Source organism: Talpa europaea (genome assembly GCF_964194135.1).
Source record: "Talpa europaea genome assembly, chromosome: 6".
Taxonomy (NCBI): Eukaryota; Metazoa; Chordata; class Mammalia; order Eulipotyphla; family Talpidae; genus Talpa; species Talpa europaea.
In genome coordinates this window covers 92,127,006-92,150,473 of record NC_140072.1, presented here as the reverse complement: position 1 = coordinate 92,150,473, position 23,468 = coordinate 92,127,006, and the positions used below count along the sequence as shown (strand labels likewise).

General features: G+C 38.5%; 1 protein-coding gene across 1 annotated transcript; it reads right to left on the bottom strand.

Moving 5' to 3' along the window:
- Nucleotides 1–8,817: 8,817 nt before the first annotated feature.
- SLC46A3 (solute carrier family 46 member 3) lies at nt 8,818–21,957 on the bottom strand (the record flags this gene model as incomplete). The annotated part of the gene is made up of 5 exons (XM_084234971.1): nt 8,818–8,902; nt 11,486–11,642; nt 17,486–17,569; nt 18,961–19,831; nt 21,769–21,957. 5 exons carry the CDS (start codon nt 21,955–21,957, stop codon nt 8,818–8,820), a joined length of 1,386 nt encoding a protein of 461 aa, XP_084091097.1.
- Nucleotides 21,958–23,468: the final 1,511 nt, after the last annotated feature.

The following is a 23,468-nucleotide window of genomic DNA, read 5'->3' as shown; positions in this document are numbered from 1 at the left end:
GGGACATGATTTTAGAACTCCTACTTTAAAACAGTAAAATTCTATCTTTAAAAATGTTAATGAGTACTGTGAAACTGTCCATAGGTTCCAGTTCAACTTATTTTCCATGTATTCCATAAATTTACTTTTGAATAAACATCAATATGACTGCAGCCATCAGTGACTTCTTTCAGAATATATACCTGTCATTGATTTTCAGTGCTAACACTTTAAGTATAAAGTAACATACTTATATTTTTACCGTTTCAATTTAGCTTTCCAATATTTTGAAGAATAACATTTGTTTTGTTGATGATACTTTAGAATTATAGCTATTTTTGATTCTTTTAGATTAGAAAGCATAGGTTCAAAAGTTTTTTTCTCATATCTAAATTGAAGGATAAAGCAACCAGCAAAAGCAGATTAAATTGTATAGATTTAAATATTGTCAAGTAACACTGTTAAAAGTAAAATTCATTTTACTTGATTATATATCACAAGATACTTTAAAAAATTAGTACATTTGGGCCTCCCCTGGTGGTGCAGCGGTTGAGCGTTGGGCTGCGAGGCTGCCTGCAGCCTCTGCAGCAACGGTTTGATCCCTGGCCACTGGCGAGGGTCCCACATGGCGCGACAGGCCTCTCCTGCCCACCCTCCCGTGCTTCTGACTGTACCCAGTGCTTGTATAAATAAATAAATAAATATAAAAAAAGATGCTTAATCATTAAAAAAAAAAATTAGTACATTCATGTACACCCACTATGCATCCACAAACAATTCCATGTTATTTTTTCCCCCTTATTTAAAACTAGTTCTTCCAACGATTGTTCTTTCTCATAAGGTGTTCTTTATGATTCTGGTATACAAAAATTGAAGATTCTTGGATTTAATTAGTGGATGGGTCGTCATTGAAGAAAAAGTATTTTTTTAATTTTTTTCAGGAACATTTCTATTGAATAAGGTTTACCACTTACAGCAATATCGCCCCCTCCTCTCTGGGATAGGGGTGTTTCACAATGTCTGCAGACATTTTTTGGTTGTCCCAATTCAGAGTGGAGGGCTATGCTGTTACTGGAATCTAATAGGAAGAGGCCAGGGTGCTGCTAAACATGCAGTATATACTACATAGATTAGGGTTGTGTAATGAAAGTACTAAAGGAAGATAATTTAAAAGCTCTAAATTTATATTCAAGCAATAGCCCCTGTGTCTTAAAAAAATGTTACTGCAGAATGTTGTAAAGCTTCCTATATCCAGAGTTTGGTCCCTGCAACCAAGACTCATTTGACTCAAGATATCAATAGTGTCAATGCTGACAGATGATGTATTTTTTAAAAATTGCTCCTGACTGTTAAGACATTTAAAGCCATCTTTACCAACACAGTATTTGCAACCTGTTTTACATTTAAGTTCTGAGAAAATACAGAGATAAGGTTCACCAATGCATGGTTTCTAGATACACATTCTCTTTTACTAGTTAAGAAAGTTTCATTAATTCTATACTTTAGATCTAGTTCTTCTGTACTTTAGTTCCTGAAAGGATGCCCTTCCTGACCAGTGAGGGAGTACTATAAAGTTAATGACCATAGTTTGAATGGGGAAGCCAGTGCTTTAAACATAAAATTGGTAATCATATGGTTAATGCTTACTTTCTGGAGGTCTTTTTGTTTCCTCTGACCCTCTACCTCCTGTGTATTTATACCAGTGAACCTCATTCCTAGATGTCCCGTAAGGACTTAGTCTTATTTTGGTGTGTGGGTCTGAATCTCTGAAATTCCAAAAGAACTAGTTGGGTGTATCCCAGGAAGTACACTTTTAAGATGCTCTTCAGGGCTGAGAACCTTTGATTTATATGCTTCCTTTCTTTGTTTGCTTATGGCTTTTATTGGTGACATTCAGTAGCATCGGCTAATTCTGGCGTACCTCAAGTGTAAACTTTATTAATATTTCTTATAATCTGCAGTGTTTGCTTGGCTCTGGGGAATTACTTGGGTTCCTTCACAAGTCAGTTACTGATCTCTGGGTTTCTTGCCTATGTACCAAACTTACTATTTTTTCAGATGCTATGATTTTGTTGAATTGGAAAGAACAATGTAAAGAACAGCCAAGATAGCCTTTATGTAGATTTCTGGTGGTCAAATAGTATTTTCGCATGAGTAGGTTCATGCAGAACCTACATATTTGGCAGGAAGTGTACAGAGGTGATGATGTATACTTCTTAGTGACTCATAATGTCAAATTGTCCTACTTATTGGTGTTGCTAAGTATGATCACTTAATTGATGTGGTGGCACCAGAGTGTCCCATTTTGAAAGCACAGTTTTCCTGTTGCAATCAGAAAATAATCTGTGAGGAAATAATTTGAGAACTTGTGTATGTCCTGTTGCTCAGGGACCAGTCACCCACAGGCGTTAGCACCCATGAATTTTTACCTCAATCATTTATAACTTGGTTTTTGGGGACTAGGGAGGAGACTACAAAATCGCAATATTTTATTCTTCTACATTTATTGGCTGACAAAATTTTGTGAAGTCAGGTTTCTCCATTTTTCTTCTCTCTAAGGTATCCTAATTAACTGATGGATTTTTAATATTTCATAATCCATTTCTATTAGTACTCTGATTCCTTAAGCCTAATTGTTGATTCCTTAAGCCTAATTCCTTAAGCCTAATTGAACAATTAGACCTTCATTTTGGAAACAAAATTACATTAGGGCTAGGGGGCTCCATATAATTCTTAACATTGCTAATGTTATTTCATAGAATATTGAATATCGAATATCTTGAGACACTTTAATTATCGATATTGAAACCATAATTACAGAAAGTATGAGCAAAGAAATAGTGAGCCATCAGTCAGCATTTAGGCTGACCTTACTACTACTGATGTTTTGCTGAGTCACATGAGAAAGTCACAAGATCACAAGAGGCAAGGGTATCAATAATAGCCTTGCTCCATTCTGTGCAGTGTCTTAAAAATAAGCATTTTGAAAAGAGACAAAGGGAACTGATAAGGCACAAAAAGTAGTTTATTGTGCTTCCTAAGGTTTTTATTAGGGAAAATTTCAAAATGCAAAAGTAGACAGAGAAACACAATTAGCTCATGATCCCATCATCTGGCTTTCATAATTTACTTATGACCAATCTTATTTACATTTTTTAAAAGATTTATTTATGCATACAAGAACTGGGGTACAGGCCAGAGGTGTGTGGGGGGGGGGGGCGAGAGGATTCACCAGAGACAGAGTAGGGAACAGAACAGGCAGATCAACTGAAATACACTGCTGAGGGGAGCAGTGGGCAAGTCAGGAGAGGTCTGCTGTGCCATGTGGGTGTCTCCCTGCCTGGGGATCGAACTCACGCTGCAATGGCTGTGGATAGCTTCATAGGTTGTGTCTTAACCCCTTGTGCCACCAAGGAGGCCCCTTATTTACATTTTTCATCCCCTTTCCCCCTTGATAAATTTTTTTTAAATTCCAGACATCATTTCTATATATGAATAATTTTATATTTTATATTAATATTTATGTATGTAAATATTAAGCTAGTGTAACCACAATACTGTTACACCTAAGTTAATAATTCCCTGTAATTAAATGTCCAGCCAGTCTTCAAATATCTTATGGTCCTATTGTTGGTGTATTTGGCAGCTGTTTTGTTTGAATCAGGCCTAATCCAAGTAATTTACACACATTGTGATTGCTCTTTGTCCCAATTTTTCTTTATTTATGGGTTCCACCTCCATCTCTTCTTTTTCTTGCTACCTGTTGAAGAAACCAAGCTATTCTGTAGAATTTCCCAGTCTAGATTTTGCTCTTTGTATCTTTAAGGTGTAGATTTCCACCATTGTGTGTTTTGCCTCCCTCTTTAGAAATCTAAGAGGGCACACCTCTCTGCTCCTGGTCCCTCCTGTGGGCATGTGACCTAGGTCAGTCAGTCAGACTTCTCCTGGACTTGGACAATAGAGCAAGGGCAGGAGGGTGCCAATGAGGTGACACTGATGACAGTAGCGGTGCCCTTCCTGCTGCAGGATCACTGCTGTTAGTTGCCTTGTCTGTGGGGCTGTCTTCATGCCTGATATTTTCTTAACCCTTTCCTAGGCATTTTGTTGAAACTGTGAGCTTCTACTCTCATTCCAGTAAATCCAGGGTGCTTTAGAAAACCTGAGTACGTCGTATTGCTTGAAATGAGATGTCTGTATGATATTGTAATTGGTATCAGACAACTGGTATTTCAGGGGCACATCCTCAGGGAAATGTGAGGATTGGGGACTAGGTGAACTAAAGTAGGTCAGGCAGTGAATCTAGATAGGAAATAACAGTTGTCTTTGACAGGCAATTGTAAAATAGCTAGTCTATCTAGTCACATGCAGTCACATGCTCATTTTATAGCAAATTTTGGACAAGAAGAATATGAAAATGTCAGGATGATGGGGTGATTGCTTCTGATAGCATTGGAAAATTTAAAGTCAATAATAAGCTCAAATCCCCAAATCAACCTAAAGAATGTTAAAGAATGTTAAAGAAGCCTAAAGAATATTATTTCTTCAAGTTGTACTCAGCAAAAATCCAACTCTCCAGAAGCAGTTCAGCTCGGAGGTTACTGCCGTGCCTGAGTTAATTTGTGAAAGTTGAAGCACTGACTCAGGACCTTGAGAACTGAATTAAGTGAAAACATAATTTAGGAGGGAAGTATTTTTTTCACTTAGAAGAACAGTGTTCCACTTTCTGTACTTGAAGGGGTTAGTGTACCAGAGAAAGCCAATTCCTCCTTTGCCAGAGAATTCTTTATTTCCAAACCCATAGCTAGTATAAAGAGCCCAGTATGCCCCCTGGAGGCCAAATCCAAAGAAACCCAACACGCAGCAACAATGTGGGGACTTGGCTAATTTATAGCTATAGGAATTTCAGGAACGTGTGAAGGAATAGATTTTGAATATGCTTTTGGATTATCAATGTGATACCCTTATATAAGATGATTTTATTTTTATTTTTTATTTTTAAAAAGATTTATGCATACAAGAACTGGGGTACAGGTCAGAGGTGTAGGGGCTAAGAGGATTCACCAGACAGTGTGGGGAGCAGAACAGGCAGATCTACTGAAATACACTGCTGAGGGGAGCTGAGCGGGCAGGTGAGACAGGAGAGGCCTGCTGTGCCATGTGGGCCACCTCCCTGGCTGGGGATTGAACACGTGCTGCAGTGGCTGAGGGTAGCTTCATAGTCCTGTGTCTTAACCTCTTGCACCACCAGGGAGGCCCCAACACAAGATAATTTTATTTTTTTTTTATAGAGGCATGGTTTTATTTACTTATTTATTTGTTTGTTTGTTTATGCATGCACTGGGTACAGTCAGAAGCGCGGGAGGGTGAGAGAATTCACCAGAGCCAGAGTGGGGAGCAGCAGAGCCAGAGTGGGGAGCAGAACAGGCAGAAGGACCGAAGTACACTGCTGACGGGAGCAGTGGGCGGCAGGAGAGGTCTGCGCGCCATGTGGGACCCTCCTCCGGTGGCCGGGAGCGGCCGGGGATCGAACCGGCGTTGCAGAGGCTGCTGCGCCACCAGGGAAGCCCACAAGATAATTTTAGATTCACTTAACTCAAGAAGCTGCATGTGGCTTTAGAGTTTGCAAATTTGAATTCAACACAGGTTCCATGCTAAATGAAACTGAGATGCCAGTAGTACGTGTAGAGCAGTGTTTCTCAAACTACTTTTTGCATAATACTCACAGGAGGTATTTTAAAAACACAGATTGTAGGGCCCCATTCCTAGAGTTTGTGATTCAAGAGGGTAGAGTGGAAGCCTGAAAATTTTCATTTCTAACAAGTTCTCAAATGATGGTGATGCTGCTAATCCAGGGACCACAATACTGGATTACCTGGAGAACAATGTTTTGAACCTACAGAACATGTCTGTCTGCTGCTCTCAAAACTTCTGAATTAGTTGATCTGTTAAAAGCTCTCCAGGTGATTCTACGTGGCAGCCGGGATACAACTGCTAGCCTAGATTGAGGCTTGGTATTCATATTTATTTTCACTTTCCACCCCACACTGTACACTTAGGGCTAAGATGCACTCATTTCGGACAGTAGTTTCTAGATCTAGGTGTTTATGACTTACCTGGGAGGTTTGTAAAATTGCTTCTAAAATCCCACTCCATATCTGTTCTAACCAGTAAGAGTTTTGGAAATTGAATGAGTAACCAGAGGGTTATTTAGTGAGTTCAAGAATAGAGAAAAGATTTCATGAGGTTGTGCTATGCTGGCTATGAATGATGATCCTTTTGAGGAGAAATGGCAGCACATCTTTGGTGATGAAAATATCCATTTCTATTAGATATGGTGTATTAAACCTCCCTTATATGGTGCTGGATAAAGAGGAACATGTTTTTCATCTTTATTCTCCTTTATCTGAACTCCAGGTCGGTCTTATTACAGGAGATTAGTTTTTTATTTTTGTATTTCTGTCTTTATTATAGTCCCCTATCAGCTTGTGTGTTTCTCTAGTCTTTTTTTTTTTAAGATTTATTTATTTATGCATACAAGAATGGGGGGGACAGGCCAGAAATATGGGGGGGTGAGAGGATTCACCACAGACAGAGTGGGGGAACAGGCAGATATGCTGAATACATTGCTGAGGGGAGCAGAGGGCGAGTGAGGAGAGGTCTGCTGCACCATGTGGGTAGCTCCCTGGCAGGGGATCAAACTCATGCTGCAGTAGCTGCAGGCAGCTTCATAGGTTGCATCTTAACCCCTTGCACCACCAGGGAGGCCCTGTTTTTCTAGTCTTTTAGTTTCACATTTACTAAACATCTCTTAGGAAAGACACTTTGGGGTGTCTTTGGAGATGGCTAAGCCAATTCATGCTATATTTTTACCCTGGGCTACCTCAATCCAGTCCCCTGTTACATACTCAAACAGTTTTGGCTCCACTGAGAAACCGTCTGCTAATCCTTCAACTGTATCAAGTAATACCATCTGTGGTCTCTTCAGTTCAGATGAAATGTGTAGGATCATGGAATGCTGATCTTGAAGAAACTTTGAAGATCATCTTCTCTAACCTCAAAAAAGGCAATATTGAGTTAGGTACAGATAATGCTGATGTATTTGGGGGAGCACAATATAAGCAGGGACAAGTCCACCTCTGTATAATGGGGTAGCTGAGTAACTGGTCAAATCTCTGAGACTTACTGCCTTCCTTCTCTGTAAATGAAGAAAACGAAGATCTACTTTGCAGGGTTATTAAGAGGATAAAATGAATAGATACAGCAAGCACTTTCTAACTTGTAAAGTGCTATTTCTTTCAGTTTTGGAACAGGAATGGAAACATAAATAAATCTGAGAATCACTCAGTTCTTACATGGTCTCCCAGTCCAGAAGACATTAGCTAAGTCTAAAAGTAAAGGTCTTGGAAATAAATTCTATTATTTTAAATTGTGAGTGCTATCTGCTAGTTAAGCAGTAATTGATGACTCTTCAGGAAAAAGCCCTAAACAATGTTATCAAACTCAAGACTGTCTGCATTCAAAAGATTCCAAAGAAGTCAATCATCCAGTTGTACTTAAAGGCATTTGTGTTATTACAACTATGACTTGGAAAATGGCAGCTATTGAAGGACCTGTGAAGATACCAATTTAAAAGGTATATGGGCCAACACATTTTCCAGTTTATTTGCTAGGCTGGCTTAATGATTGTTGCATGATATCAGTGGCTACTCCCATAATGCATTAAAGACAAAATTTTGTAGGCACTGAAAATATTCAACAAACATTTATTGAGAATACACTGAGTAATCAAAGAATATCCCTGTCCTCAATATGCTCATGGTCAAACAGGCAAACAAATGCCAGAATGGAAAGTGCTAGCATCTAAATATGCACAAAGTGCTCTGCAGGGGCTGGAGGTCTGGAGAGAAGAGAAGAAATGGTAAGAAGGCTACACTGAGAAAGCAATGTTTTGCTGTTACTTGAAAGTTTCAAAGGACTAAAGTGCAAATGGAAAGGTATTTTTTAAAAAAAGGTGGCATGAAAATGTGTTTTGAGAGACCAGGATGGATACCAGGATGAGTGTAAGGGAGCAAGAAATAGACATCCTTTCACAGAAATAATGAATACTGGTGCAGTAATATTACTTGACAATTAGCTGCTTATTCAGTTTTCACATTTCTTTAGAAAGTATTTTGTTATCCAATCACTGCTATTTACATATAGAGTTAACATGCCTATCACGAATGAAACATTAAAAAGATGAAAATGGATTATTTCAATGTGTCCCTTCTAGGGATTTTCATTTTTTTTAAAAGCTTTGACTATTACCAGTACCTTGATGGGCTCTATCAAACAGCATTATCCAAGTAGAGATAAAATTATAAGTATTTAAAACTTTTGTCATTATTTTCCTGTCAGTCAAGTTCTCATAATTTTCAAGTTGTGCCTTCAAAATCCTTGAGAAAGGTCAGAAACCTATTTTGCAGATGAAGAAACTGAGGTAAAAAGTTCTTCGTCTCAATGTGATTGGAGTATATCAAGGAGATTATTGCTTTTAATTGTATTGTGTTTCTTAATCCCTTCTTACACCATTCAATTCCTGTTTCCCCCTAAATCCAAAAGTGGGAAGTATTTTGATTTGTTCTATTGGAAACAGATCACATGGTATTTCTTCATAAAGTGCTCAAAGTGCATGGTACTGTCAGGAGCTCGTGCCAGGAACAATTTCCCTGAGTGTTCTTTTTAAAACGAAGGACGTAGAGCTTTGATTATTCAGGAAGGATTGATTGTGGAGCTAGGTTATAGCCTTCAGAAGTCAGAGAATGATATGCGCATATTTTTTTTTTAAATCACAATTTGTCATCTGTCCGAAGTGTCTTCATTAGATTCTACTTCTGTGTGATGCATATAGCTTCCCTCATTCCAGCTGGTGCACTTGGCGACACTGCCAAAGCAAACAAGACATTTTAAAATTGGGATTAAGGCAACACCCAAATAATCTGTATTCCTTCTTTTTCCTGGTTATATGGTTTTTAATAAATTATGCAAAGAAGGATCATCCTGGTATTTTGAATCCAACTGACTTGTTATGCATAGTGTTCTGCATATAATAAAAAATCTGCTTGAGTTCTTTCTTATCCAGAGCCTAGACTATCCATCTGCCCCAATGTCTACACATATAAAATAGTTATAACTAGAGCTCTTACTGAAGTTCATGTTTAGTAGCTATATCTGAAGTTAGGACAAAAAGATCTGGAAATAATTTAAATAGCACATAATTTTAATTTTAAAAATATCGAACAGCATAGGGTTAAAAGAATCTCAGAAGACCTTCTACATTCATATTATAAGAAGCATTTTTGAAAGGATAATTACCTTTTATCCATCTGCACTAATTATAAAAATTTTCTAATTATAAAAAAACTGTTCATAAGTAGAAATGAAAATAAAATTCAACCTGTTATCCTACTCTCCATGAATACAATTCTTTTTTTTTTTTTTTGTGGGACCCTCGCCAGTGGCTGGGGATCGAACTGGTGCTGCAGAGGCTGCAGGCAGCCGCGCAACCCAGCGCTCAACCACTGGGCCACCAGGGGAGGCCCTCCATGAATACAATTCTGACTAAAGTCATTTTTCATGATACGGATGCAGCATTATTTCTCTAACCATTTCGTAGTGTTGGTCATTTTAGTCATGTAAAATTTTTGCCATAATGAACTTCTTTTCATATAAATTTTTGACATTGCTGAGTATTTTCTTCAGATGGGTTTCTTTTCTTTGTTTCTTTTTTTTTTTTTAAAGATTTATTTATTTATACAAGAACCGTGGTACAGGCTAGATGTGTGGGAGGGTGAGAGGATTCACCAGAGATAGAGCAGGGAACAGAACAGGCAGACTGACAAAATACAGTGCTGAGGGGAGCAGCGGGCGAGACAGGAGAGGTCTGCCACACCAAGTGGGATTCTCACCAACTGGCAGGGATCGAACCCACGCTGCAGAGGCTGCGGACAGCTTCACAGTGTGGCACTCAACCACCCGCACCACCAGGGGAGGCCCCAGATGGGTTTCTAAAAGGAATCTCCGGGTCAAATGCTATTAATATTTTAAAAAAACTTTTGATATATGCTCATGAATTACTTTATAAAAATGATAGTATTGAGGGCATCCCTGGTTAAGTCTCAGTGCTATCACCACTACAGCCTGAGTTCAATCCCCAGCCAGGGACCTGACTCACATAGGACATAGCAGTCCTTTCCTGTCTCACCCACTGCTATCCTCAGCATTGTATTTTAGTAAAAAATCTACCTGTTCTGCTCCTCACTCTGTCTCTGGTGAATCCTCTTACCCCCAGGCACCTCTGGACTACACCCTTGTTCTTTGATGTAAAATAAATAAATAAAAATGATAGTATTGAGTAACATTAAACCCAACAATGGGTAAGACCTACTGTCTCATAATGTGCTCACTAATACAGCATATTATTTTTAATTTGTAATATGAGTAGGTGAATAGTCTCTTTAAAAAAAAAAAGACATCAAGTAACTTCTCATCAATTACAGAGGAACTGTCAATAATACTGTACTCTATCTTACACAGATCTAGGTGTCAGCATTCAGTTGAGACCACATGCATTGAGGTGAAACTATGAATAACATTTGGACAGCCTGTTAAGAAGTTCACAGTCTTGGTAGAAAGTTTTACGATTGCAAGCATGTGATACTTGCTCTCTGACAGCCACATCCACTGTGCATACCAGAAAGCCCAGATGCCTGACAATTGTGCCCCACCTTCTGTAGGTTCCTATTAGTCCTGTGAAATGGGCATAGCCCAGGTGAGACAGGTTAATGAGCTCGCAACTCAAAGTTTTAGCCCCATAGAATGATTCAAATATCAATATATTTGCTTGGGTGCCTTCGTAACCACTTATCTAATTGGCTTAAACTTTTTGTTAAAAAGACAAAGGGAGAAATAAATATTGTCTTATGCTTATGTCTGATCTTTTTATTCTATGAACAATTCATAACTTGAATTTTGTAATTATTTTTATTTGCATACTTGGGCATTTACATATTAAAAGGGAGTCATTAAATTAGTCCAACTCTCTGGAAAGAGATTCCTAATATTTAGTGTCTGCTATCTGCTTTTGTCATTTATCCAAGAATCCATATTAGAGTATATCCTTTTATGGTAACCTTGGCCATCAGAGGCTATTATACTCTAGAAAAATCACAGTTTGAATATATATACCTATATTCTTAGATACTAATTTAATTAACTGCCTATATTTAAAGAGATGGGGTAACTTCTCAGAGTCTCTATCCAATCCAGTCTTTCTTTTTCCTGATTTTGGTCAGCCATGTTATCCGAATCTGTAAAATTATTGACAGGTGTCTTCAAGTCTAATGCTTCTTGAGAAAAGTTCACCCTGTGATAAAACTTCAATAGATCTATGTCATATTACTGGCAAGTTGAGGGAATTCACTCAACCTGGTTATCCTTGGATAAAATGATTTTAAAAATTACATACCATAGACTGGTGGCTGGAAGTAGTAACAGAACAGCAGACAACAGAAAGATAAAGCCTGGGTACCAAGCAACGGTGGCTGAATAAATTCCATTGAAAGTAGAAACTGCAATGACTCCACTGAGTGTTTCTGAGAAAGCAATACAAGCAAAAAGGGTACCTGTTTGGGGTCAGGGTGTAGAGGGAAAAAAAGAAAATGCTGAATTACAAAAATGGAGAAAATTATTGTTTATTGAAAAGAACAAACATGGAGGTACTACTTGGTAAAGCTATTCTGTCAAGCTCTGTGAGAAATCAGTAATCCATTTTGCAGGTAAAGAAACGGAGGTAAGAGTTCTCCTTGGACTTGATGGGAGAGATGTTGAAAACACAATAGCCAATATCCATAGGGCACAGCAAAAAGGACACAGTGGCTGACTTATTGGAGCACCACACATCTCCCCTCCCTGCCCGGCCTCAGCCAGAGACTACATTCATCTGAGGTTCTAGATGCTATAGCCCACTTTCCCTTGTGACAACTTGTTTTGTAGGGATAGAATGGCTCCTAGCAGCAGATCTTTCCTCTCTTGAAAGGCAAAGAAATCTTTTTATCAGCCTCTCAGATCTGGAAGAGTGACAGCTACAGGCAAAGCGAAGTGCTCTTATACATTTTTTTGCAATTGGAATTTGAACCCTCTCTCCAAAGTGACAAAAATTCAGTTACCTTAATTTTTTTAGATGCCTGCCTGTTTGACTTACCAAGTCAAAGACTGTGCCTTAGTGAATTAAACTATGGTTTCTTTTGTTACTGTTTTTTTAATACTATGGTTTGATGTTAAGTGTTTTTTTCTGTCTTATCTGCTTGCAAGAGTATAAACCACGCTGAGGTGGTTCACAAGGGTGAGAAGAGTGGAGATTCTGCTGCCCTTCACACTTGTCACACACCAAGTCTGGCGAAGGGGAGGCCATGAGCACTGTTCAAGAAGCATGAAATGTCTGCATGGTCAGTGCAAGTTCAGAGTCAGAAGATGGTCATTATTCTAACCATTTTTAATTTTGTCTAGAATCTAAGACCATATTGATAGAAGAGTTAAACCTCCAAAACATAGCCTGGTCATTCAGACATACTTTTCTTCCTGTTTGTCAAATTTTGCAATACAATATAAAACATTTGTAACCATTCTTATTTCTCCATGACTTCCTTGGTATAAGTTCCTATATAGTTTCTGCTGATGCTATCATTAAACCACTATTCTTTCTCCCTACTTCACCAAATTTACTTTTCCATGATAATGGCCATGTTCTTTTATAAAAATGCAACTTAAGTAAATAGTTATATCTGAACTGATAGGAAGGCAAAGTCAAGCTTGAGGATTACCCTTCAAACTGGGTTATGGTTTACATGTTTCTATTTTCTCCATGGTCTTACTCTTTTAGACTGTGTATTGATTTTTATCTATGTAAACTTTTTACTCTATTACACATGTTTTGACACAATGCAGCAGATTCTTCCTTGAACAACAGGAAATGTTCAGAAAATAAACATATCTCTTCAGAAATGGTGTTATCATTTATGTGGTTTCCTTGGACTAAAATGAAAATCCTGTCTATGCCAAGACACCTTCGTTCACTGCTGTGTCCCCAGGGCCTAGCTGTGCTGGTAAATGTTTCATACGTATTTGTCAAATGAATGAATAAAATCTTCATTAAGGAGCCAGTTATCAGTCATTAAGTAGAATACTTACTGCCTCTGTAAATGATGTTGATACGTCAGTCAGCTTAATTGAGAAGAAATCCTCTTGTCTACCTTATTATTTTATTTTATTGCAAATCCTTTGCTACAGCCAGGGATAGTGCCATGGAGGACAGACCACAAAGCAGTAGTCCCATTATGCAGTGGCTTGAATATATTCTCGGTGGGAAGAGGCAGGCAGTGCAACCTCTGTTCTGACACAACCAGCCATATTATTATAAAGTAGTTTCAGCTTATTGCTGACCTTCCCTGAGAAGTTCATGCTTAATAGCTGTCAGAGATTAATTGGATTAAATAATAAGTGGTATTTAGTTTTTATCTAAATTTTAAAAAATTCTCAAAACTGAAATCATGTTACTGTGTTTTCATTTATAATCATGAAGATATCAACAAAAACAAACAAAAAAAGAAATGGGGAAAAATCAGAAGAAAAAAAAACCCACAAGCAGCACAGAGATTTCAAAATAATCATCCAAATCCAGTTTTCATATTTAAGGTAATAGACTGACAGGCATCTGAAAACTTCTGCAGCTTTCCCTGCTTCTCTTATTATTTTAAGTATATAATGTTTTCACAAAAATATTTGTTTTTAGAAAATGACAGGTGGGAATTATTCAGTTATGGAAACTGCAATACCATCAGGCTTACAGGTGGGAATATATTCAGTTATGGAAATTGCAACACCACCAAAGGATTACTTAGTTTGTATTTGAAAAATGAAGTAATTATAAAATCCCAAAATAATGGAATCCTAATTCACAAAATCAGAATTCAGAAATGCCAAAATGCAAGCCAACCTTTTAAACTAAACACTTAAAAAGGTCACTACATTTAATAATATGAAATGACATTTTTAAAGATTTTATAAATCAAATATAAACAAAAACAAAGGTCTATTTCAGTTCTAAATCAAGCAGGTACCTTCTTTCTTAACTGAAAAGCTTCACTGATATATAATTCACATATCATAAAACTTTTTTTAAAGTTTTTTTTATTTATATATATATATTTTACACTGTTCTTCCTTTTTGAACAATGCATGTTTTCCCCTTTCAGGTATAGTCCCTGCAAAATTCCCATCACCAATTCACCTGTGTGCGCCATCACCATAGTCCCTTGTAATAAGATCAGATTCCCTCTCCTGTTTTGATCCCTCTCCCTCTCCCACTCCCACTCCAACTCCCTGCAGTGTGTCTCTGATTAATAGTTGCCTGTTAATTTTATTTATTAATTTATTATAATTATTTCTTTTTCCTGGTCCTTTATTTGGTTTCCCTACATTCCTCCTATAAGTGAATCCATTTCATATTTCTCCTTTTCCTTCTGGCTTATTTCACTAAGCACAATCCCTTCCAACTCCATCCATGTTGCTGCAAATGGCATGATGGCCAATAGGTATATGAAAAAATGTTCAACATCACTTGTAATTAGGGTAATGTGATACCACCTTACCCAATGAAATACCACCTTCCACCAGTGAGAAAGGCACATATTAAAAAAAATAGGAAACAACAAATGTTGGCAAGGATGTGGAGAAAAAGGAATTCTCCCACACTGCTGGTGGGAGTACAAACTGTTCCAACCACTATGGAAAGCTGTGTGGAGGTTCCTCAAACTACTAAAAATGGCACTTCTAGAGGATCCGGCAATTCCACTCCTAGGAATCTAACCAAAGGACACAAAAACATTAATTCAAAAGGATACCTGCACCCCTGTTTACTGCAGCACTATTTACAATAGGCAAGCTATGGAAACAACCCAAATGCCCAAAAATAGATGACTGGATCAAGAAGATATGGACACAATGGAATACTACTTAGCAATAAAAAAGTTTAATGTACAGTTCAGTGATTGTTAATATGTTCACAGAGTTGGACAAGCATCATATTATCTAACTTTAGACCATTATAATCACCCCCGAAAGGAAGTGACTGCTAAAGTGACTTCCTTTCTCTTAAACATTAATTGAATTTCTGTCTCTATGGACAGAAATTGTATGGAAATTTCATATAAATGGAATTATATTTACATCATAATATGTGGTCTTTTGTGACCAGCATCTTTCATTTAGCATAATGATTTCAAGTTCATCCATGTTGTAGCATATAACAATTCATTTCCTTTTATTGTCAAGTACTATTCCACCACATTTTATTTATCCATTCATCAGTTCATGGACATTTACATTTTCTACTTTTGGTTAATATAATGTTGCTACGAACACTGTGTACAAAATTCTGTGTAGATTTATGTTTTCAGTGCTCTTGGGCATATACCTAGGAGTAGAATTGCTGCTGAATCATAAAACTCCAACTTTCTGAGGAGCTACCAAGCTGTTCTGCCAAATGGCTGCATCACTTTGTTTTCCCACAATCAGTGTATAAGGGCATCAATTCTCCATATCCTCACCAACACTTGTCATGGTCTTTGTTATTTTAGTCATCCTAGTGAGCCCTGTAGTTTTGATTTGCTTTTCCCTGACAGAAAATGATGTTGAATCTTTTTTCATCTGCTTGTAGCCATTTATACATCTTTGTAGAGGTGTCTATACAAACATTTTCCCCAGTTTTTAATTAGTTTTTTTTGTTGAATTTCAAGAGTTCTTAAATATTCTACATGCAAGCTCTTTATCAGATGTATTATTCGCAAATATATTCCCCTATTCTGTGAGAGGTTTTTTCATGTTCTTGATGCTATTCTCTGAAACACAAAAGTTTTTAATTAGGACAAAGTCTAATTTATCTATTTTTTCTTTCATTGTGCTTTCGTATCATATTTAAAAAAACCATTGTATAATCCAAGGAAGCAGGTAGATATTTGCATACTATAGTAAATTTATATTTCTAAGTGGTTTTCCAATTAATCATTGTATAATCTATAAGTGAAAATCTATCTCTATATAGTTATATCTCCTGAGTAGAAAATAATAAGGAAATACATTTTTTAATTTACTGAATCATGTAGTCTTCCCAGTGTTGACTAAATTGGCATAAATATAATAGCATATTTATGAATTATTCATAAATTAATATGAACATTTGTACCAGAATAAGGCATGAATCAAAGAAAGCTCCAGAGCCTAATAAAATTCATATAACACAAAGGGGAAGGAGGACAACCTGATATGCTTAATATCTTAGTAAACAGTTCTAACTTGAAATTTAATTCATTTGCTTTCAGTATTGGTAATTCTTCCCCTTTCCTGCCAACTCTAATGTTTTGTGCCCTGCTCTGTGCTTGGGAAGCTGATTATATAACTTGAACTTCCTTGCTTGTCTAACTTCCTGTTGTGCTTGTTCAGTGGGATGTGGCGTTTCTTCTCCGCTCCCTCTCTGCTAGGGCCATCCACTACTGCCTATTCCTCTGCACTGCCTTTTATTAAAGTCTCGGGCATAGTGGATCCTTTTTCCTGCCAGGATTCTGATTCAGGCTCAGTTCTAACATACATATGTCCCAAAGCTAGCATATAATTGGAGGTCTACATATTATAATCTAAGTATTTAAAGTTTTAATACTAACAAATCATTAGCTAAAATATGTTGTCTCCCTACTCTGAAAAATACCCTTGTAATGATCTGGAAGGCCAGACACAACCTAGAATTCTCAGACCTTTTAGATGTAGGGACATGACAGCATGGGGAAAGTTGGCCCTTTGCCCTCAGGCCCTGGCCTACAGGCTGCAGCCCACCAACACTGTATAGTACCACTTGCTCATCTGGCTCAAAAAGCCTTTATACATGGCCATAAACATGCCACTCAGGTTTTCCAAAGATGCATCAGACCCTTCTATAAGGAGTCACTGCTTAGCTATCTTTTTGATCTAGAGGTGAACATACTGAAGTCACTGTCCACCCTCAGGAGAAAATGTCTAAGGAAGGTCTTCTAGGCATTCACTAGATATGAGCCCAGAGCTGTCTGGTTGGGAAACATGGGGACTTAGGTGCCTAGAGTGTAGTTTAGAAGTGTGTATGTGTATGGGTGGGAGCTCCCAGTGGGCATATCCAACTGGCCAGAGGACTCCTCTCCTCCTGGACAGGGCAATGTTGAAAGCAAGTCCTGTAAAGCATGAAACCCTGGGTAGTAGTCCCTTGCATGAATATAGCCTCTTCCTAACACAGAACTTACCACTTAATTCAAAAGTAGTTTTGTGATGAAAAAGGGTGATAGAATATTTTGAAGACTTAAACACTGATTGTACATAAATTTGAGTTTTTACAAATTATAGATTAAGATTATAGATTAATTATATTTCTTAAACAAATTAAACTCACCTTGTTCAGTGGAACCAACCACTGCTGACATCATGGACCGTAGAACAGACAGTGGAACGACAGTGAAAAGGAAAGGCAACCTGACTGTGAGAAAGAATTGGAAATCAGAAAACTAATGGTCAATTTTAATATGAAACACTTTCAAAATATTTCATTTTCTATAAGCATCCTAATTCACTGCAGCTGAAGATTAATTGTAGTCTGCTTAATAAATTAATTATAGACAGGTATGTTTGTTAGTTTACTTTCAAATTCACACTGCAGTGCTAAGAACTAGAGTTCACCAAAATTTTAGGTCCATATATATGTTTCCCTAATCATTACCTCTCACTTAACAAATCGCGACTTAGCTTTTTTTTCCGTTTTTTTGCCTTTTCATCCCTAGTGCAATTTTTAGTGTTTGCACTCTTTTATTATATTGACTCATTTATTAATAAACTGGTTCTTTATCAATTTGTTTGTTCACCTTTTTGGCTGATAAACTTCATGAACACAAATTGCATCTGGCCTTAAAGTATGACTTTAATAATCAGTAGCATTTTCGTTATATTATAAAATAGCAATATATTATATTTGCAGATTGCTTTAAGGTTTTTGACATGCTTTCATATATATTAACTTACTTTGCCTTGGCAACTAACTCTAAGGGAGACAAGGAGAACTGGCATTTATTGAATATTGGGTGTTGTGCTAAGTGCTTTATGGTTAACTATTTTAATATGCATTATTGCCCTCTGAATTAGGGACTGTTATGCTGATTTTTTCAGATGAAAAAATGAGGACTCACAGTGGTAAAGTAACTTTTCCAGGATCACCTAGATCACCTGGATGCTATGATAGAATCTAAGCCCAATTCTGTTTGGTCCTCCCACTTTTCTAAAGGATAGCAAGAGGTCAACACTGCCTTTGCAGAAAAAGATTAAATTGGACTTTCCCCATGGTCCCAATATAGAGAGCCTACAAACCTTTCAATGTAGTCTCTCATTCAAGCCCTACAAAAACTATTTCTGACGTAGGTATCTAAGGGTGCAGTTCAAGTTGCCAAAAAGTAACTTGCCAAATGACAATTCATGAAATGACCATTTGTAAAACCTTGTCAAAGAATTTTCTTATTGAATATATTCAAAGAATATGATTTGTCTTGTGAATCTTTGGTGTATACTTTATTTTTAAAATTTTTTATGGGATGTAGTGTTAGCAGCATTTTATGAAATACTCAGTCTGGTGAAACCTATATCAAAGAGATGATTCACAAGAACATTTCTCAAAAATTTTTTTTTGGCAAAAATACACATTTGGAAAAAATTCAGTGGATTATAGTTTCTTGCAAACTAGCTTTTAACAAATAACTTTTAACTGAACTAGAATGGATTGAATGGAGAATTTCATATGAAAATTTCTCTCCCAACAGACTGAATTTATTTTATATAAAGATCAAATACACAGTCAGTTCTAAGGCTACATTTGTTACTCACCTAAAAACATCATCAGTGTTGTTGTGGCAAAAGCAGTCATAGCCATTCCCACCATGGTGGTAAAAATTCCAATGAAGGCCATGTAAATGTCTTTCATACAGTAAGAAAAAAGCCATATTCCTAGGAAACTAGTCAAGAAAGAGATGCTACCCAATGCTGACCCATAACCTATAAAAACTTCATTCCAGCAGAGTGGTGAATCTAATTCATAAAGGATAAAAATGGGGGCAGCGCCAATTATCACAAAAAAGTAACTGATCATTGTAAAAAGTAACAAAAAGAGCAGAGATCGTCCCCTACCAGCAGAATTTTTAAAAAGCATGTAAGTTCGGTTAAATAGGTTTTTAAACGCTTCACTGCATGATACGGAAACATTCTGAGATGAAGTCTCTTTCATTGAATCATCAAGAAAAAATAAAATATAAATCAAGTTAACAGTATGAGCCAGAGTAATAACTAAAAATGACCACGTATAATCTAGTTCTCTAATAAAATAGCCAGAAGACAGTCCTGTTAATCCAGTAACAAGTCCAAGTAAGAAGTCAGTTATAGCTATTCGAAATGTTCTTTGTTTCTCTTCTTTACATTGGTCAACGATATAGGCAAAACAGGCTCCCAAAAATGTGGTAGAATTGCCACAAAAGGAAGCAATAAAGGTAGATGCGATCAATAGCTGGAATGGAAAGGCAAAATAGGAAAGCAAACAGAGCCAAACACTGGTTGCGAGTGCACCCATGCAAGACAAAATCATAGGGAATTTTCGTCCTTTGTGATCACTATAAGACAGAAATATGAATGAAGACACTAGACCCGGAATTAATCCACTTATGTCCATCTGCAGATTAAAAAGGGACACTTTTTTCTGAACTTCCTGCAAAGAAATAAAAAGAAGACAATATGTTTACAGAGGTTTGTACAATAGGCATCAAAACATCATGGTGCACAATTTTCATGACATTGCCAGTAGGTCACAGAGGTGGAATCTCTGGTGCATGAGTTTGATACAGCTTAAATCTTTGTCCACTTTGCAACGCAAATATCAAGAAGTGATATAGTCATCAAGGCATCAGGTTCCCCAGTGGGGACTTTAATCATAAAAATGTGTACACCAGTGTGTCCTGTCTTTGGACTCATAATCCAAAGTCTCTGGGACTGGCGAGAAAGAAAGAAGACTTTCTTCTATGAACAGTTAGTACTGAGAGATCATGATCCCTGCTCTAAAGCAATAGCAATACCCTTGTAGCTCTAGAGCATCAACTCGAAGGGGAGGTATCTAGGCCAGTGTTTTTTCCTTAAACATTAATCCAATTAAAAAGCAATAAGCAAAACAATAGTCAATAAGTTTAAAATTCTGGTAAAAATCTTCAAAATGAAATTACTGTTCTGGGCATTGGGGGCTCTCAGCAGCTGAACCAGGCTGAAGGTAGGGTCAATATGCATCACCTACACAGTCACAGACGCCACCGAGTGACTAGCTCAAGCCCTGTGTCCCCTCATTCCTGGAGGGCAAGAGAGTCAAGTACACTCCTCCTTTGTCTCTCTTACTCCTCCAAGGAGTTAAGAGAAGGAAAGCACAGAAATCGATAAGCCTATTAAACAAAACCAAGAAGGGGAGACACTTGCCTTTCTATGTTTATGACCTCAGTATAGACCAACACCTTAAGGTTTGCGTGACTGTCCAGAGTAGTCAGTTCCAAGGAAATTTCTCCATGGAAATTAGGAATTGAATAAGAACCAGGGCAGTGCTGAATAGCTAGGTCTCACCCCAGCAAGGCTATGATTCACATCCAGGGAACACATAAGGAAGAAGTGCTAGAACCTTTCTTCTCCAGCCCTCTGCCATTTCCCCCAGGCTTCATCTCCAGTCATAGCCCCAGCTCTCTGAGAAGAAAACTGAAGAGCCATCAGGTAGGTGACACAAATTCCCTTTAATTTTTTGTTCCTTTGTGGAGGAAGAGCCAAGACTTGCCATTATAAAATAATACTGAGTTCAGAGTTTATAAGAATGGTCTGTTTGTCAAGAATTATGGGGAAAAAGTTCTAGAAGCTGGATGCTATCTCTGTTGCATTTGGACATTGATAGGCTTTATTAAAAACTGTCTAAGGGGAATGGTCCTATACCTCCTGTTTTAACCAAATAATTGGGGGAGGAGGCTAGAGAGGGAGAAAAGGCTCTATAATGTCTGGCTAAATATTTTTGGTGTCCTCAGAGCCAAAAGGAGTGCTCTGCTGCCTTGATGCCCTCACATACTTGGGAGTCAAAGCTGATTTGATAATATCAGATGATGAATGACAAATGGTGGGCAGTGATGCTCCCCACCCCATGCTCATGACAGGCTCATCACAGTCTTCAGAAGTGACTCAATTTCAGGGGTCACTGAAAACTGGGTCACGCACATGCAATGGAAGTGGGCTGTGAAGAAGCAAGTAGGAGAAAGGCAGAAACACCATGTTTCACTCCACCAAGAACTTGTTCCTGCTGGCCTTGGTCCAACGTGCAGGCTTTTGGGTGGGAAGGAGAAAGAAGATAGCCACAGAGGAGATGAGACTTTGCTGAGATACTGAGAATGGAGAAGAATCTGTATGACTGAAGAAGGGGGTTTTAAGTAGAAGAGGCAGATTAAAGGTGTTAGTAATCTTCAAATGGAATAAACGAATAAAGACTTTTGGACTGGGACTTAGGAGTTTTATGGTGATCCTTGAGAGAACAATGTATGGTGAGTGCAATGTCCTCTTTCGTGTAAAGGTTGCATGTTCCCATTACAAGTTCCTTTTTTATTATATTTTAGGAATATTTTAATTTCTTACCTCCTGGAATGCAAATACTGGACTGTTTTCGTTCACTTCACATTTAGAAATATTGCTATCAGTTGTAATACTAGAGTTAACAGTTTTGTCCCATATTCTCTTATACACATATTGTGTTGTCAGTGGACCAACCAAAGCCATAGCAAATGCACTAATGCAAAGGGCAGGTTCTACAAATAAAATCTTCATATTGCTTGGTAGATAGCCAAACTCTACAGAAAAGAAAAAGGAGAGAGTTAAACAACTGTATTCTTATCAAAGATGCTGCTATTTTAAAAAAATCTTTATCCTTTTGGTTTTTTGTTGAGGCAACATTGGTTTACAACACCATATATGATTTAGGGGACTAGGTTCATACCTATTCAGATGTCTGTTACCACACCACACACCCCACCAGAATACCTAGAGTCCTTGCCTTAGAGAGCAGGGGGCTCCCTCCCAGGTACCTCCCTCCCCTATTTTTCCCCTCTACAGAAGCTGTATTTTTTTAATCATGTGGGGTCAAGAAGCAAACTAGGAGACAGAAAGCAGTAAAAACTTCCTAATTCAGTAACTTTTACAATATTCAGTAAAGTAGAGGCTGTCATACTTCCCATTTTTAAGAGTAAGACCTGTTAGGGATCAAACCATCTTTAAGAATATTAAAAAAAAAAAAAAACCCTTAAGTTGTCACCGTCACCATTTTGGTTAGCCAGTGATCACATTATATTGTGTATTACCAGTTGGTTTTCACAAGGGAAAAGAGGTTCCTCTCAGGGCACTACAGTTACGAAACTGTTACTGTTTCTTCCCTGCATGTAAACAGCCACTAGGAAGGGCAACTTTAAAAAACAGCAACCAGTCATAAGGGGATTTTTTTTTTTTTTTTTTAAACTCACCCCGCAGTTACCAGTCTTTCTGCCAGGCTAGGCGCAGGGATGACAGTTTTCCGGGTTGATTCCTCTTTGGCCGGTGCCCTGCGCTCCGGAGGCGCCTCCTGAGCAGCAAGTGCCGGAGCCTGAGGTAGCTGAGGACGCGCGAGGGCACTGACCTCCGGGGCGGCCGGGCCCTCACCGCCCTCTGACTCGGGCGGTTGCTTTGGATTAGCCCAAACAACACTCACCGGGACACTTAAGCCCTCGTCTGCAAGCAACCCGAGGAGAGCGCACTTCGGAATCCAAAGCGACAGCGGCGACCGGGCGCAGCGCGGCCCTGGCTGGGCACCTCGGTGGCCGAGCCCCGGCCTCGGCAAGCTCCGGTGGCGCCGGCGCGCCAGGCAGCTGTTCCCCGAGCGGTCGCTTCTCTGCCCGCCGGTGGTTCAGTGCCCCTGTCGGTGGGTCGGCCGTGGGACTTGTCCTCGGCCGGGACCATACCCGGACCAGCCAGCACCTACCCGCCCGCCGAGGGGGCGGGGCCGCCGGGGTGCAGGTGCGGGGGCGGCCTACGCTGCTGTGGCCCGGGCAGCTCCCCTGCGATTGGGCCCCGTGGCCGGCGCCCCCACGGCGATTGGGTCGCCTCGACGTCACTCTCGTGCGCCAGTGCCCGGGGCACCCCTCCTGCTGCTTGGCGCAGCCTCTTTCTCTTCCTCAGTTCTTAGCAAGTGGTAGTTACGGAATGTGTCAAAAGCCTTAGATTCGAATCCTGATTGCTAATTAGTAGCTTGTAACTTTGAAATGACCACTTAACTTTCTTCAAAACTTCAGCAAATGAGCATTTACGAA